The 15,816-nt window shown below is 46.3% G+C and overlaps 1 protein-coding gene across 3 annotated transcripts in view; it reads right to left on the bottom strand.

Moving 5' to 3' along the window:
- Positions 1 to 7,662: 7,662 nt before the first annotated feature.
- RNF122 (ring finger protein 122) overlaps positions 7,663 to 15,816 on the bottom strand; it is a 13,460-nt gene continuing 5,306 nt past the window's right edge. Inside the window, exons 2-6 of one of the 3 annotated variants that reach the window (XM_005864029.2) lie at positions 15,412 to 15,568; positions 11,361 to 11,406; positions 10,930 to 10,971; positions 10,045 to 10,124; positions 7,663 to 9,783 (exon numbers count right to left, since the gene is read on the bottom strand). In XM_005864029.2, coding sequence (XP_005864091.1) covers positions 9,669 to 9,783; positions 10,045 to 10,124; positions 10,930 to 10,971; positions 11,361 to 11,406; positions 15,412 to 15,568 — 440 coding nt within the window. In that variant the 3' untranslated portion in view covers positions 7,663 to 9,668. Of the gene's footprint in view, positions 9,784 to 10,044; positions 10,128 to 10,929; positions 10,972 to 11,360; positions 11,407 to 15,411; positions 15,569 to 15,816 lie in introns of all 3 variants that reach the window. The other 2 variants (XM_005864028.2, XM_014537856.1) reach the window with 2 other exon arrangements.

Raw genomic sequence — 15,816 nt, 5'->3', positions numbered from 1 at the left:
TCCCACCAGCAGTGCACGAGGGTTCCTTTTTCTCCACATCCTTGCCAGCACTTGTCATTTGTTGATTTGTTGATGATAGCCATTCTGACAGGTGTGAGATGGTATCTCATTGTTGTTTTGATTTGCATCTCTCAGATGATTAGTGACTTTGAGCATGTTTTCATATGTCTCTTGGCTTTCTGAGTGTCCTCTTTTGAAAAGTATCTATTTAGGTCCTTTGCCCATTTTTTTATTGGGTTGTTTATCTTCCTTTTCTTAAGTTGTATGAGTTCTCTGTAAATTTTGGAGATTAAGCCCTTATCTGAAATAGCATTGGCAAATATGTTCTCCCATGCAGTGGGCTTTCTTGTTGTTTTGTTGATGGCTTCTTTTGCTGTGCAGAAGCTTTTTATTTTGATATAGTCCCATTTGTTTATTTTCTCCTTAGTCTCCATTGCCCTAGGAGCTGTGTCGGTAAAGCTATTGCTATGACATATGTCTGCTATTTTGATGCCTATGGAGTCTTGTAGGATTTTTATGGTTTCCTGTCTTACATTTAAGTCCTTTAGCCATTTTGAGTTTGTTTTTGTGTATGGTGTAAGTTGATGATCTAGTTTCATTTGGCTCCTGTATCATTTTGACATGACTCAGTAGTCTGGATTTCTTCCTTGCTTTCTAGAATGACAAAATTGAATCAGCCATTTTCCCAAAGAGCCCTAGTTCCTTCTAAGGGAAAATGCTATTTAAAGGCTACAGTCCAAACAGTGGGATGCCATTGCTTCAGAGTTTTTATTACTTTTAGGCTTCCGGGCTCAGCAGACACATCTAGGAAATATGTTATTTAGAAAGAGAAAATAAATCATGAATTCATATTGATATTTACCATTCACATGGAAGATTCCAGGCTTCTACTTTTAAAATATGAGACATATAGCTCTTCTTTTTCACTGAAAATATTATTTCCTAATAATAATAATATTAATATTATTAGTTACTTACTTTGTCCTAAATATACACATAAAGGTATTAAGATAAAAACAACTTAAGATTTCTTGGCTGTTCTTTCTTGTCTTTAGGATGTATCTGGTAAATAATTGCAATCAAATACTAGGTTTCAAGTCACTTGAAAAAAAACTTTTTATGGCTATGTGGCCAACTTCATACATAGTTAGATTCATTTATTTTTGTTTCTTTTGAGTCTTTTAGGAATGGCTTTTTTTTTCTCATTCCCTTTTCTTTTTCAAAAAAATATATTTTTATTGATTTCAGAGTGAGGAAGGAAGAGAGAGAAACATCAATGATGAGGGAGAAACATTGATCAGTTGCTCCTGCATGGCACCCAACTGGGGAATGACTAAAAACCAGGCATGTGCCCTGACCGGGAATTGAATCCTGACCTCCTGATTCATGGGTCCACACCACCAGGCTCTCATTCCATTTTCAACACACTCAACTCTGCCTCCACCCGACCAATCAGCAAAACTGCTTTTGTCCAGATCACCAATAGCCCCCTCACTGCTAAATTCAGTGGACACTTTCATATCCCTCTTATTTGATCTCTAAGGAACATCTGACCCTTGATCTTTCTCTCCCTAAAACCTTCTTCTCTTGCTTGTGGTGAGCTCGCCCCTCCTGGTCCTCCTTCGACCTCTCTGTCACTCCTTCTCCTCTGCTTTCTCCTGCACTTGAAAGGTTGTAGTCCCTCAGGACTTGCCATCGACCCTTTTCTCATTGCCAGCCTTGACTCTGGGGGTGCTCTCATGCTCCCCACAGCCTATAACGTGTTCAACTCCCGCTGTGGACCTCTCGCCCAGACCCATGGCTGAGCTTCAGAATCACACATTCCAATTCCTATCTAGCGTCTTCTTTTGTATGTCTTATGAGTAAATTTTATATTTCTGAACTGAAATTTGAATCTTCTGAAAGCTTCCAAAGCTTTTCGTTCTATATTTTCATTTCATCTACCCACTCATTTCGCCAGAAATATGACTGTCATTCTTGCTGTTTCCTCCCTCCCCACCTGCAACCTATTAACAGTTCTATTGATTTTCTCTCTAAAATTTTTTTTAAAAATATATTTTTACTGATTTCAGAAAAGAAGGGAGAAGGAGAGAGAGATGGAAGCATCAATGATGAGAGAGAATCATTGATCAGCTGCCTCTTGCACGCTCCACACTGGGGATCGAGCTCTCAACTGCAACCCAGGCATATGCCCTGACCGGGAATCCAACCATGACCTCCTGGCTCATAGGTCGATGCACAACTACTGAGCCACGCCAGCTGGACTCTAAAAAATATCTTGAATTCATCAATTTTATTTGCTGCCACCATTACCATCTCACTCCAATTCCTCTTCATTTGACCAATCCAATAGCCTTCCCTTTTTGTCCACCATCCCATCTCTATTAAAAACTTAACTTGTGCCCTCGCTGGTTTGGCTCAGTTGATAGAGCATCGGTCTGCTGACTGAAGGGTCCCAGGTTTGATTCCAGTCAAGGGCACATGCCCAGGTTGTGGGCTAGATCCCCAGTAGGGGACGTGCAGGGGGCAGCTGTTCAATGAGTCTCTCTTATCACTGATGTTTCTATCTCTCTCTCTAAAATTAATTTAAAAAATATTTTTTAAAAGTAAAACCTTAACTCACATAATGTCATTTCCCTGCTTAAATCCCATTATCATAAATTAAAACTCCTTACTGTCACTACTGGGCTCCACCTCACCTGACCCTTGGGTCCCTGCAACCCCATCTTGCCCCTGTATCACTTAGCTCTGGCCGCACTGGGGCTGCTTTCCAACAATCCAAGCTCCATTTTGCCTCAAAGTTCTCACATATGCTCTTTTATCTGGTCTTTCCCCAACTCTTGTCATTCTGGGCTCAGTTTAAATGCCTCTTGCTCAGAAAGGCCTTTCTTGCCTATTCTCCCCCCACCCCACCCCCAGTTTAATTAAGTGGGTACTGCATACTATTTCCTGGTTGGCACATGTATACATTGTGTTTGTTTAGTATCTCTCTATCCGGTTAGACCATAACTATCTTGGGATGGGGAACATCTTGGTTTTTGTTCATTGGCACGGTGGCTATTTGACTGTAAGGGCAATTATCCATATCAGACTTCCATACAAATGGCATATTCAGGGGTTTTCAGCTATGACCAATGAAGCAAAGCAAATCAATGTCTGAGTGCAGCACAGGTGACAATGTACGTTCAATAAAGGATGCTGTATTAGGATGATTAGGGGGAAATACACAAGCTTTCTTATCAACTTTTCATTTAGCCCCCTTATTCAGAGGGAGGGCTAATCCCTATGACTCTAGAAACAAAAATAGCTTATATTTGAATATCACTTTGAATCTTTTCAAAACATTCTTTGATGTACTCTTTTGAACCACACTCTGAAGCAGTCACTATATTTCCACTTTACAGAGGAGAAAAGTGAAGCGCAGAGAGATTAAGGAACAAGGCGGGGGGGGGGGGGGGGGGGGCGGTCTCCCAGCTAATTAGAGGCAGAGCTGGACTTAAAACCCATTCTTTGAATTCCAATGCTAGTTTTGTTTATTCCACTATACAAATTAAGCTCACAATGAGGAGCAGAAGGGAAAGTACCCATGATTTCCTAAAATAGCCACTGTTCATCACTGACTGGACAGTCAACCTTTTCTCAATACTGAGCTTTCCCCCTTTTACAAACCAGTAACTATGAACAAAAATCACTCAAAACTGCTCTTTCTTCATCTGTGCTAACGTCATGCATTTCTCTTTTTAAGCCAGACTTTAAAGAAATTACTTCTGTTGTATTCTATAGCTGCGTCTCACTTTAAGAAACACAAATTTAAATAAAAAAGTAAAAAAGTCCTAAGATCTTATTTAAAGACTCAACATAGAATTCTTTTTTATTTTTTAACATATTTCATTGATTTCAGAGAGGAAGAGATAGAAACATCAATGATGAGAGAGAATCATTGATTGGCTGCCTCCTGCACACCCTACACTGGGGATCAAGCCCGAACCCGGGGCTTGTGCCCCGACTGGGAATCAAACCATGACCTCCTGGTTCATAGGTCAACACTCAATCACTGAGCCACGCCCGCCGGGCAACATAATTCTTTTAAATAATGAAACCCGCCTGGCACATTTAAGGCAATTACACAATTCAGGGCTTACAATTGCCAGATCACACACAGCAGGATGCCTGTTTCTCAGCCTGAATATATGTGTTTTTAACCTCACAAACCTGTAATGAATTTGCTGGATTGCTGGCTTTGCCATATTCTCAACATATAATAAAGGAAAAATTTGCTTCTTTGCAGAATAATTAAGTCGAGGACATTGCATTCTAGCCACAAAGAAATGCAGACTCCCTTCTGTAGGCATTTTTCCTTTCAAAAAGGTTGCTTAAAGTGGTTTTTAAAAGATAATTCTAGCTTGCTAAATTTAGGGTGTGGAAAAAGTCCAAAGCAGAAATATTCCATGGCTAATTGTGCAAGCAATATTCCATGGCTAATATGTGTAGTAAGGGTAGGTGTCCTACACTGTTGATGATGCACGCCCCCCTCCCCCTTGACACACAACACATAATTTAGCAAAGTGAAAAGTTACCAGAGGCAGTGAAGAACCCTTTAGCACCATCACCACATTTTAAATGTAAAATTATTTCATATTTGAGTTCTTTCTCCCATCCAAATACTAACCAGGCCCAACCCTGCTTGGTTGACAAGATCAGATGAGATAGGATGCGTTCAGGGTGCTGTGGCCATAGACCTGAGTTCTTTCTAAAATCGCCCTGAAGTCATAGCTACTTTTCAGAATTTATCAGCAAGTTATCGGAAAATGGATATCTTCATTTTTGAGACAGATTTCTCATTGTTCTCAGTTCACTTGCAAAACAAGATGTTAGCTGTAAAATTTAATACAAGATGTGTACCGGTATCTGAAGCCTGCTTTGAAATGCATTGAAAAATACACTGACTAGCCCTTGGCTGGTGCGGCTCAGTTGGTTGGCGCATCATTTCCTACACGAAAAGTTGGTGGGTTTGATTCCCAGTCAGGGCATATACCCAGGTTTTGGGTTCAATCCCCGCTTGGGGAAGGTATGGGAGGTAACTGATCAATGTTTCTTCCATCCAGGTCTCTCTAAAAATCAATAAAAAAAACATATCCTCAGGTGAGGATTAAAAAAAGTTAATTAAAGCTAGATGGATGATATGGGATAAAATATAACAAAATGTTTAATGTAGAATGCAGGTGGTTCACACTACAACTCTTCAACCTGAGAAGAATAAAGGTGGCAGGTCCCAAGGATAGTAGGCACCTGCAACATAGCTCCCAGGTAGCATTCTGAGATGGTATCAGTAGAGACAACCGTGTGAGACCTGGACAGCCTGGGCCCTCGACACCTATACCAGCTTCTCACACAGCAAACTGGGCAGGATAATAGATGCGGAGTCTTTGGGGACTCAGAGAACAGGCAGCCAAGTGGTTAGAGTGTATACAGAAGGAAGGGTTGATCTGTGTCACTGAGACTCGTGAATTATTCTGAGAGGAAAGAGCACTGCAGATGGGGAGAAAGTGGGTGGCTCAAAGGTCAAGGGCAATTTAAAGGTTAGAAACCAATACATTTCTGGAAGTCTGAGTTTGCAGTGGAGATTCATGCTTACAACATAATATTAAAGACCACCACCAAGTTCTTGGGCCTTAATCATCCAGATTTAAAATACTCCGGGATCTTTTTATAGCTTGTCTATTTTTCTGCAAACAAGACCCATCAAAATGTATTCTTGTGCCTCCTGGAGCTGTGGAGTTCCCCTTCATCTACAGAGCACATGCCCTAGTTTGTTGTTGAGACTGTCACATAGAGACAGAATCAGAAGCCATGCCAAGGCCCAAAGGTGACCTTTGGTCATGTCCTGTCTATATAGTTTGCCAGTTTATCACAGGAGGAATCGAATGGGCATGTTTTCAAAAAAATAGAGAGGATCCAGTGCTGTTGATGGTCTGAGGCATGGAAAACAAGTTTAACTTGTTTTCATGAGTGACATTTGTTGTATAAGCCTGCACAACTGGTCATCAGTTTGTCCTGGTTTTAACAGAAGATTCACCTGTGAGTGAGGGATATGATCAAGGTCATCCAAGATATTATGACACCCGGACAGAAGAGGGTGGTAGAATGGAGGGCAGAGGTTGGGTTCAGCTTAGGGGGTCAATCATTGCAAAGTTGGGGAGGCCTAACAGGCCCTAGTGAGAATGGAAAAAGGCCAGAAGAGAAATGGGTGACTTTGAATTGAAATGGAAAAATCGATGGGAGGGAGAGAAGGGGGAACAGAAGGGCCAATTCTTCAAGACACCCATTGTCCCAATCTATCAAAGTCAGTGATTTGCAAATTCTGCTTTGAGCTTCTCACCTTCACTTTAATCACCAACTTTGTAAATGGTTGATCCATTTAAGTTTCTTTAAAAGACACAACCCACTGTGGAGTTAAAAAAAAAAATCCATGGTCCTAGATAATGGCAAGCAAAAAAAAACATTTGATGATTATCTGGGGCTTTGTCCTTTATGGCTGCATTAGCCCAGGACTTATAGAACCTGCTACTTTATCTTCCAGGAACACAACCTGCCTCCAGAGCTATGTGTGTCGAAGCCAACACTGAACTTAGATCTGTACAATCTGGGTTTGTGCCTTGGTGCTGATGCTTATCTGTGTAATTATGAGTAAGCCATTCATTTGCTTTTGTCCACACTCTATCTCGAACTCAGAGGGGTACACACAGAAAGGAAAGCAAATTGTATTTTTGTGAAAGAACTTGGTGGCTAGGTGCTCATTATCTGGTACACATGATTATCAGCTAGCTTCCTTCAGTTCTGTTCCCCTTTGAAACACGTTTGCAATGCAAACTCCTTTTCAGTAATGGGAACAGTACTAGGTATCGTGTAGATGCCCATGAATATTTCGTGCAAAGAAAAATATAGGCTTAGTTCCCAGATGGTGCCCAGATCTTTTAGAAGACTGATCTAAAGAAACTTTAGGAGTCTCCGTCTATCAAGTCTGAGGTTCCTGGCAGCACACAGCACACCCTGCACAACTCCACACTGAATTGTTTGCACTCTCTGGCACACAACAGGCCGTTGAATCCTGGGATATTTTTGTCCATATCACTCTCAAGACTCAGCTCAGGTATTCTCTTCCTGCAGAAACCCCTACTGTCCTGGATTTCCACACCGAGTTAAGGGTCTCTCTACCACAACGAACTTGCTGACCCAAAATACTGTGATTGCACCCTTCCCCAAGGTAAGGATTGTTCCCTCACACAGTGCCTGGCACAGATGGCAGCAGCCCTAAGAATGCTGACCTGAGTAACAAGACCATACTAATGACTCTAAATTTGGGACTATTTAACTTGTGATTGGCTACTAATAATTCACATTTGACCAGGCAAAACATATCTAGTTTCCCCCTCTCTGGAGTCCCATCCTGCCTAGTTGTATTGAAGCACTGAGAGTAATACAAGGCATCTTTACACTGTCATTTTGATTCCAGGACAATGCTATTTGAATTCTCAGACATTTTAGTGCCAACATTTTAATGACAACATGCCAAACCTGGATTTCCCTTGAGAGGAAGGGGAAATGGTGAGGGAGGAGCCTGTAGATGAAGCCAGCCTGCAGACCACTGGCTTCCCCGACTGCAGCAAGAGCTAGAGGGAGGGCTTTGCTTTGCTGAGGAAATGCATTTTATTCCTACACTAAAGCAAGCTGGCAGGACTGGAGAGAGAAGTGGTGCCCTGATGAAGGAACGACCAGGCCTCATAGGGTTGGCAGCAGCAGGCAGGGGGTATAGAGGCATTAAGGAAGATAGAATTACCCCTGAAGGTGTGAAATGGCAAAAACAGGCACATCCTCAGGCAAAGGTCCCCCACTGAGATGCCCCAACTGCACCTCAGATCTGTCCAGCATGAGCACTGACTGTGCCGAGAGCCTCCATGGTACAATTGCAGGGGTGAGGGTGTCACCTACTCCTGGGCCTGGCTCCTCTGGGCACATGGGCATCTCTTGCATGCCCGTGACCCATCACTCCAAATGCTTCTCCTGTACACAGTACCCAGGGCTTGCCCCCTGGGATGACCATTGGCACTAATCTCCTTCACCAAGCAGGGTGACCACAGCCCGGTTGTTCCTGCCACTCTCAATCCATCTTGCATATCCATTATTGACACATGACCCCCTTGGGACAGAGAGCAAAGTGGCAAGATATGGGGTCCAAGATCTGAGTGTGCACAGGGGCATCGAATGTCAAGTCCTCTTTCCAGATGTGGCATGGGGTAAGGTAGGTCAGTGATTGTCAGCTAACAGGTAAGAAAAAAGTATAAGGGAAAAGAGATCAAGCCTCCATGGTAGCCACCTAGACCTTTTTGGTTGCGTTAAGAGCACAACAGCTTTAAATCCAAGTAGAATTCTACTACGTCTTAGTTGGCAGAACGGTATGGTGGCATACACCAACTTTCTTTAAAAATATTCTAGAAATCCAATGAGCCTGGCTTATTCAGGTCATAAAGTACATTGACATTAGTCCCAACCTGTGCTGTACAGGCAGTAATCTATCGCCAATTTTTCTTTTTAAGGATTAGGAAACTCTGTGTGTGTGTGTGTGTGTGTGTTTGATTTGAATGCGGGGAAGTGAGAAGCAGCAGTTACAGAACTTTGTTCCTTGTTGGTGGAAAAAAGCCAACAGACACAGGCCACAACCACAGGCAAAAGGTTAGAGAAACTTGTTATTAAATTTAATTTTCTTTAAATACATACCTTCTCCCACCCTCACCCACTCTGGGGAGGAACGGAAACCCCCACCCCCTCCATTCCATATATAAATCCTGAGATGGTGAGGATGAAGTATAAAAATACTATTTACAAGGGGGAAGAAGGTGTCTGTTGCTACCTTCACCTTCAGACACCCCCTTCCCCAGGCCCCCTTTGCTCCTTTAGAAAAAGCCCCTGGAAATCCGTGTGAGTGTAGAACAAGCCCTTCCTCTGGAGGGGCACTCAGACTCCGACGTGGACTAGGAAGCTCCGAGATTGACGGAGGAAGAGAGCGAATGGATAGCACCGCAGACCCTAGCAGGGGGAGGGATGGCCCTCCGTTACCCTGTAGCCAGGCTGGCCAGCCAGCCTTTGTTCCCATAGGTCCCATGTAAACATCGACTTTGCTTTGATATGTCCCTGCTCTTCCTAATTTCCTACAGAGTCTCCCTCACTTCCACTGGAGGCACTTGGTTCCTTGATCTTTTCTTCCTTCCCTTCTAACCTTCTGATGGAAGGAGGGCGGGACAGGGGAGGACAGAGCCCATCTCATCCCTTCTTCTAGGGCTTTGTGGTCATACGGTCTCTATCTCTACTGTGTGCTTCAAGGGTGATTCTTCCCCCAGAGCAGGGTCAGGCAGGGAAATCATCCAGTACCAGGATACATTGGTCTTGATGGGCGATGCTTTCAATACTGAGTAGCAGGGAAGACTTCAGGAGGCAGGAAGGAGGGGCAAGTCTGGCCTCTCACTGATGGCGAGAGACCAGCCCTGTACTACCTCCCCTTCAGCTAGGCATGACCATTATCATCCAACAGTCTTGTTCATTGCAGCTGTGCAGAGGGACCAGGCACCCATGAGGCAAGACGTCTTCTCCAGGCCTTGATGTAAAGGCAGCCCTCACACCAGCTCATCCAATAGGATTCCGATGCTCTGAGTGGCCTCGGAGGGGCCAGCGATGGGCTTGTTACACATGGGGCAGACGCAGCGTACTTCTAGCCACTTCACCAGACACCTGTGGGCAGCAGCAGACGTGAGATACCCCAACCTGCTCTGGCCGGCTATCATTCAGAGTCCAGCTGTTTATCAGACCCAGACCATCCTATCCTTACTGCAATCGAACCTCTCCCTTTTGCCTGCTGTCCAGACAGGCTGTAGGACATCGCTGACAAGGGGGAGGTGGGAGGAGGTAGGGATCGTAGGTTCTAGAAGACGTTTCCTGCTTATTTCTTTTAAAAGGCACCCCCGGGCACACATCCCCACTGTGGACACTTACTTCCGATGAAAAGCATGCTGGCACGGGAGCACACCTAGCTCATCCTTCCCCTTGAAGTCTTCCAGACAGACTGCACAGGTCTGCTGTGGAGAGCAAGGGGGCAGGGGCAGTGTGAGATCGGGCAAGAACCCCACTCACCACCCTGAACACACATTATCGCCACCCCACAGTTTCACAAGTTTCCATTGGGCAGTGCTATTCTAGAAGAATGGTTTTTAATGCTTTCTAGCCTAGCACATTTAGCAAGGGGACATGTCTCAATAATGAGAGGTAAGGGTGAGGGTATGTGGTCTGTTACCTTCTTTAAATCCAGCCTTCTGTCCATATATATGAACCCCCTCAATCTCAACTGAATTACTCTTCTAGAAGAGGGCTTGGAAAACATCTGAACTTTTTGAGATAATGCTTCTATCTCTCTCTCCCTTTCCCTTCCTCTTTGAAATCAATAAAAATATATTTAAAAACAGGGATAAAACGGGGCCATTTCTCAGTAATCTTGTGTCTGGTGATATCTGGGATGCTCTCTTCTCCACACAACCACAAACACTGTGTGCAGAAGGTCCTGGTTATGGAAGGAAGTTTTGGGCGGCGAGTTAGGTGACCTCCAGGCACAGGTGGGAAAGGAGGAGGAATGGCCTATTCCTAAAGAGTCAGTGTGGAGGGGAACCCAGGATTTGTTGGGTGTGGGCAGAGTGATGGGGGGACAGGGAGGAACCACAGGCATGGACACACTAGTTAGTTCCATAGTCTGCCAGCGCAGAGTGAATATACAAGGGAAAAAGGACTTTCTTTTCAGAGGTCCCCGAACGGGCCCAGGCTGGAAGCTGAGGGTGCCCTGTGCTTTACCCACGGGGCCCCTCGCACTTGGCTTCCCAACACACTCACCCCATATAATTGTGACTTCTTGGCATCCCCTTTAAGCACCACCTGGGAACAAAGGAGGCAGCACGGTGTCCAAAGAAGCCAATCACGGGCCAGGTGGTATCAACCAATGAGGAAAGTCCCCAGCTCTGCACAGGATCCTCCTCCCCTTCGCCCTTCTCCCTTCTCTTTCCCTCCCTCCCTCCCTCCTTCCTTCTCTTTCCCTCCCTCCCTCCCTCCTTCCTTCCCTCCTTCCCTTCCTCCCATTAAGGGGGTGCTCTGGGCACTGCCTAGGCCAACCAGACTTGAGGACAGTGAAAGGATTTAACCCTGGAGAAGGCCAGAGGGGAGGCTGAGGGGGATTCCAGGCCAGGACAGCTCAAGCTTCTCCTCTTCTGTCTCTAGCAGGACAAGGAGCAGAGGAGGAAGTCTCGGGGAAAGATGCGGTGCTTTACCTCCTTATATCCATATCGTTCACTCTGTGCCTGGTTCCGCAGTTTGCTGGAGGAAAAGAAAAGGAGAGAAGCGGTCACTATGGCACTAACAGAGCCATTCAAAGTAGGAGAGGCAGGCGGGCAGGCTGGCTGCCTGGCTTCTTCTGGGGGTGGGGACGGGTGCTCCTCACAGGGGTGGCTCACCCTATGGGGTAGGGTTTGGACCTATGTGGGTCACCCAGAGTGAATTCAGGACTCAGGCTCAACAGCCTCAAAATTTTCTGCAGGTCCCACCGACTGGGGGATTCCCTCTTCCTGCATTTCTCAGGAGGTAAATTCCTGCAGGCTCCCAAACCCTATAGATGAACAATTACCGAGTGTAGAGAAGTTGGATATTCTTAAAAGGGCTATTTCCATTAAGCTAGGAAAGCAGAAGAAAGAAGTGTCTGCTGGCCCTGGGGGACGTTCTGCCCGGAGAACACAGTATTCTGGAAACAGAGCACTCTCCCCTCACGGTGCCAGGAAAACACAGGCGGGCCCTTCTTTGTTTGCTCCTTTTTGTTTCAAGCTGGTGGCCTGCATGCTGCCTCTCCCAAGAGCCAAAACCTGGCACGTGTTACTAAAGGCAACGGCACACCATTACCGAGGACTTGCTGTGCACCCATCCCCACACTAACACACTCATGTACATGTCCATCGACTCCAAACAGCTTTAGAGGGACAGGCCTCCTTTTCCACAGACGAGGGGAAAGGAAGTCCAGAGAAGTAACTTGCTCAAACTTCAGAGCCAGTTGGCAGCATTTGAATGAAAGTCTATCTGATTACAGAGCCCGAGCTCTTTAACACAAAATGTGGCCTGTTTCACCAATTAGGAGAGCACTCCATAGTCGGGGGCCTGGCCAGGCCATATGTGCCTGGACCCTCTAAAGAACGAACTCCAATCCAAGTGGCTCCTGCCACGGGGCTGAGGCCTGGGCAGCACATCTGTCCCCTTTCTCTCCTCTCTTTGGAGGGTTTCTAAAGTGGAGGGTTGGGCTAAAGGCCTCCTCAGGGCTCCCACTGCCCCATCCTTCACTTTGCACTTTCATATGTTCACAGGCAGCTCTGTCCCCACTTCCCAGTGAGAAGGGCGGGAAGGATGCATCCAAAGCTTACATACCCGCCAGCCGACAGACACTGGGGAAAGAAGAAATGTTCAGTCGGGAGTGCTTACAGCCACCTTCTGAGGGAGACAGCCACTCCCAGTGAGAAGGGCGGGAAGGATGCATCCAAAGCTTATATACCTGCCAGCCGACAGACACTGGGGAAAGAAATAGTCGGGTGTGCTTACAGCCACCTTTTGAGGGAGACAGCCACCCTGAGCAGGTATGAGCAGAGTGACTAAGGAAGCGGTGAGGAGCCTGCTTCTTAACCAGAGAACGAGGGGATGCCACACATAACTGTGAGCCTCAATGCAACATGGCTATTATGTCGTGTGCGCCGCGCTGTACGGGCGGATGCCTGGGGTGCCCTCCTTTTAATGGTCTTATCCGAGGAAACTCCAGAAGCCTGCCTCTCGGAGCCCAGGACGCTCAGAACACTGAGGGGCTTAAAGCTGCACCTGCAGCCTGCATGCAGATTTCTGGATCAGGAAGCTTTAGATTGTGATGAAATGGGGCCAAACAGGTTGCAAAAGGAAACAAAACAAGAAAACAAAGATGCCGGGCCATCCCAGCAGGGGATATGGTGCCAACAACATTGGACAGGTGGCCCTTTCAGCTGTTGGGTGAGCAAAGTAGCTAAAAATACCCTGATTTCAATGACACCATTTCCAGCCACTGCCAGTGAGCTCTCCCTTTGCTTCTTTTCCCTTTTGGAACAAACAATGCAGCCAGGTCCTGAAAATAATTGTTCCTTTCCTGCCTGTGTGTACTTCCCCGGCCCCTCCATCCTGTGGAGGGCAGAGATCAGCCCTTTGGGGGCCGGGGGAGAATGAGTGCGGGGGAGCTGGGAGTGGAGGCTGGTGTTGGCCAATGAGCTCACCAGGTCACGAGCAGGGGTCATGGGCCTATTTTGGCTGAGGAGGAAACCAAGAAGCAGGGAGAGGAAGTGGCTTCTGCACTTGTGTGTCTTTCTATATATAGACGCCCACAGGCTGCCACACACCAGTGAGCCTCTGGAACCATGAGACTGCGGGGTGGGCTGGCTCGGAGCGGGCTGCAGAGCAGAGTGGGGTGGTGCAGGGGCAGATGACGGCAGAAGGGACAGGTGGTGCCGAGCAGCCCTGCCACGGGAAAGCTTTTGGCCCCGTGCGGTTCTGTCGCTCTGTTCCTTCAGGCCAGCCAAACAAAAATTAATCAGCCATCCCCAGCTCCCAGCCTCTCCTTCTGCAGACACCCAATCTTTAGCTGTAAAGAGGTGGCCACAGCCACAGTTCCCCTCCACTTCACAGTCAAGGAGTAAGAATCAGCCATTTATAAAGTGGACTCATACCTAAACTGCAGGGATGTTCTGAGGATTAAGTGAGCTAAATATTTTACAAAATGCTAACCATGATGTCTGGCATGCAGATGGCACTTGGTAAAGAATAGCTAAAAATCTAAGGTTACACCCATTAGGGGCAGAATTAGGAAATGAACCCTGGCGGTCATCTACTTAGTGGCCCAGAGTGATCTTCTAGGATTTCTTCACTTGGTCACCTTTGCAGCTTGGCATATGTGAGCCCGTGTGTGTGTGTATGTGTGTGTGTGTGTAAAGGGACCAAGTGGAGTTGGCTTTACAGACTCCTCCAGCATCATACACAAATCTTTGGTATTGGAATGTGTCCACCTTCAGCCTCTGGGAACTGCACATTTGCTCGAGATGAGAAGATGGGAGTGGCTGGTGGTCAGGCAGATGGAAGTTTGAGGAACAAAACTCAGGCTTGGGGAAAGGCAAGGGAGTGGGGCAATACCAGAAACCTATCCTCACCCCCCACTTAATAGTGAGATGCAAATTCTAGACACAATTGTACAAGAGGAAAAAAATAAAAGTATTTACAGAAGATAGTGGCTTCAGTGGAAAATTCTAGTCGTAGGGACTTTTTAAAGTTCTGAGAAAGAACCGAGAGCACTGGGGAGCAGGCCTGCAGGCACTTCCTCCTCTTAGAGAGAGATCTTCCAGCCTGAAGAATAGGACAAGCACCTTCTCTAGCCTCCTTCTGGGTGAAGGACTCAAATCCACCAGGACACCTCAGTAAGGAACCAGATTTCGTTCTTCCGCTGTCTTAATTTCATCTTCTTAGATGATTTGATCAGACACTAGCCTAGACTCCAGCTGACATCTACTCAAGCATTTGTGGGGGTTTGTTATCACAATGGCACTAGCATGTTCTGCTAGTCAGAGGCGCTCAGCACTTCCCAATATACAGCGAAGAATGACTAACACCAAAAGAGTGCTCTTGTTAGAAACGACTCTAATTTCCAGCCTAAATTCCAGTTATGTCCCACATTTTTGGTAGGAAATAGCCACAGTTCCCATGTCTTATCAACAGGAGAAGAAACAGTTCCTGGAGAAACTCCAGTCCTTCCCTGGGTCCCTGTGCAAGAAGGGAGGCTTTTAGTTTTTTCACTCTCAAAAATAAGGGCTCCAAGGCAGAATAAACAAGCAGATCTCCAGACACCAGCTGGCTAATATTAGCATCTGCTGGACATAGAAAGATTTCCCAGGAGGGCAGAGGTACGTGCCACTGGTGTAGCTCATGCCTACTTATCCCCGGCTACCCAGCGGGTGTGAGTGGGAAGAGAGACAGTTAAAGGGCCATCAATGACATTACTTGTCAGACAGTAAGTCTAGGCAACCTTAGCATAACTGGCCAAGAGGCAGGATGCAGCCCAACCCATAGTGACCTTATATGCTCTGGGACAACTTGATAGGCTGATGTAAACAGAAACACCAGGCCTCGTGGGCCCAGTAAAGGACTGGCTAAGTCCTGTCTTTCAAGCAGGACACCCGCTGGAGGCTAGTGACCATTGTGAGCCTCGCTCAGCTCGCCCTACCCCTGGCTGCCTCCTCCCTGACTCCCCCATTCCAGGTCAGCCAGTGAGTCACTCACCTGATGAAGTAACAGCAGAAGATGAGGCTGAGCATGAAGACAAAGATGCCTGTACCAAAGATGACCATGTAGATGTTCAGAGGAAGGTCTTGGAAACTGATGGGTGGCATTGAGCAGGACTTGTTAGTACTAACCAGTCCCAGGCCGCAGAAACACCCTGCAGAGAAAGGGGGAGGAAAAATAATATTATTCTAGTGGGAAATGTACCTCTGGGGCTGATGTACTCTGTGTCAGCAAAGATGGGAGAGAGAACTGGCAGACTCTGGGCTCCTAAACCTCTCATTCTGGGACTTAAGATCATGTTCTAGTTCTAATACTTACTAGCTATGTGATCATGGGTCAAGTAACCAATCTATGAAATGGACTACTACACACAGTACTTAAAGCTGCATTCCCCATCTTGGA

This window comes from Myotis brandtii, unplaced genomic scaffold (genome assembly GCF_000412655.1).
Source record: "Myotis brandtii unplaced genomic scaffold, ASM41265v1 scaffold185, whole genome shotgun sequence".
Classification (NCBI taxonomy): domain Eukaryota; kingdom Metazoa; phylum Chordata; class Mammalia; order Chiroptera; family Vespertilionidae; genus Myotis; species Myotis brandtii.
Note: the sequence above shows the minus strand (reverse complement) of the source record. Positions and strands in the feature narration are given on the sequence as shown.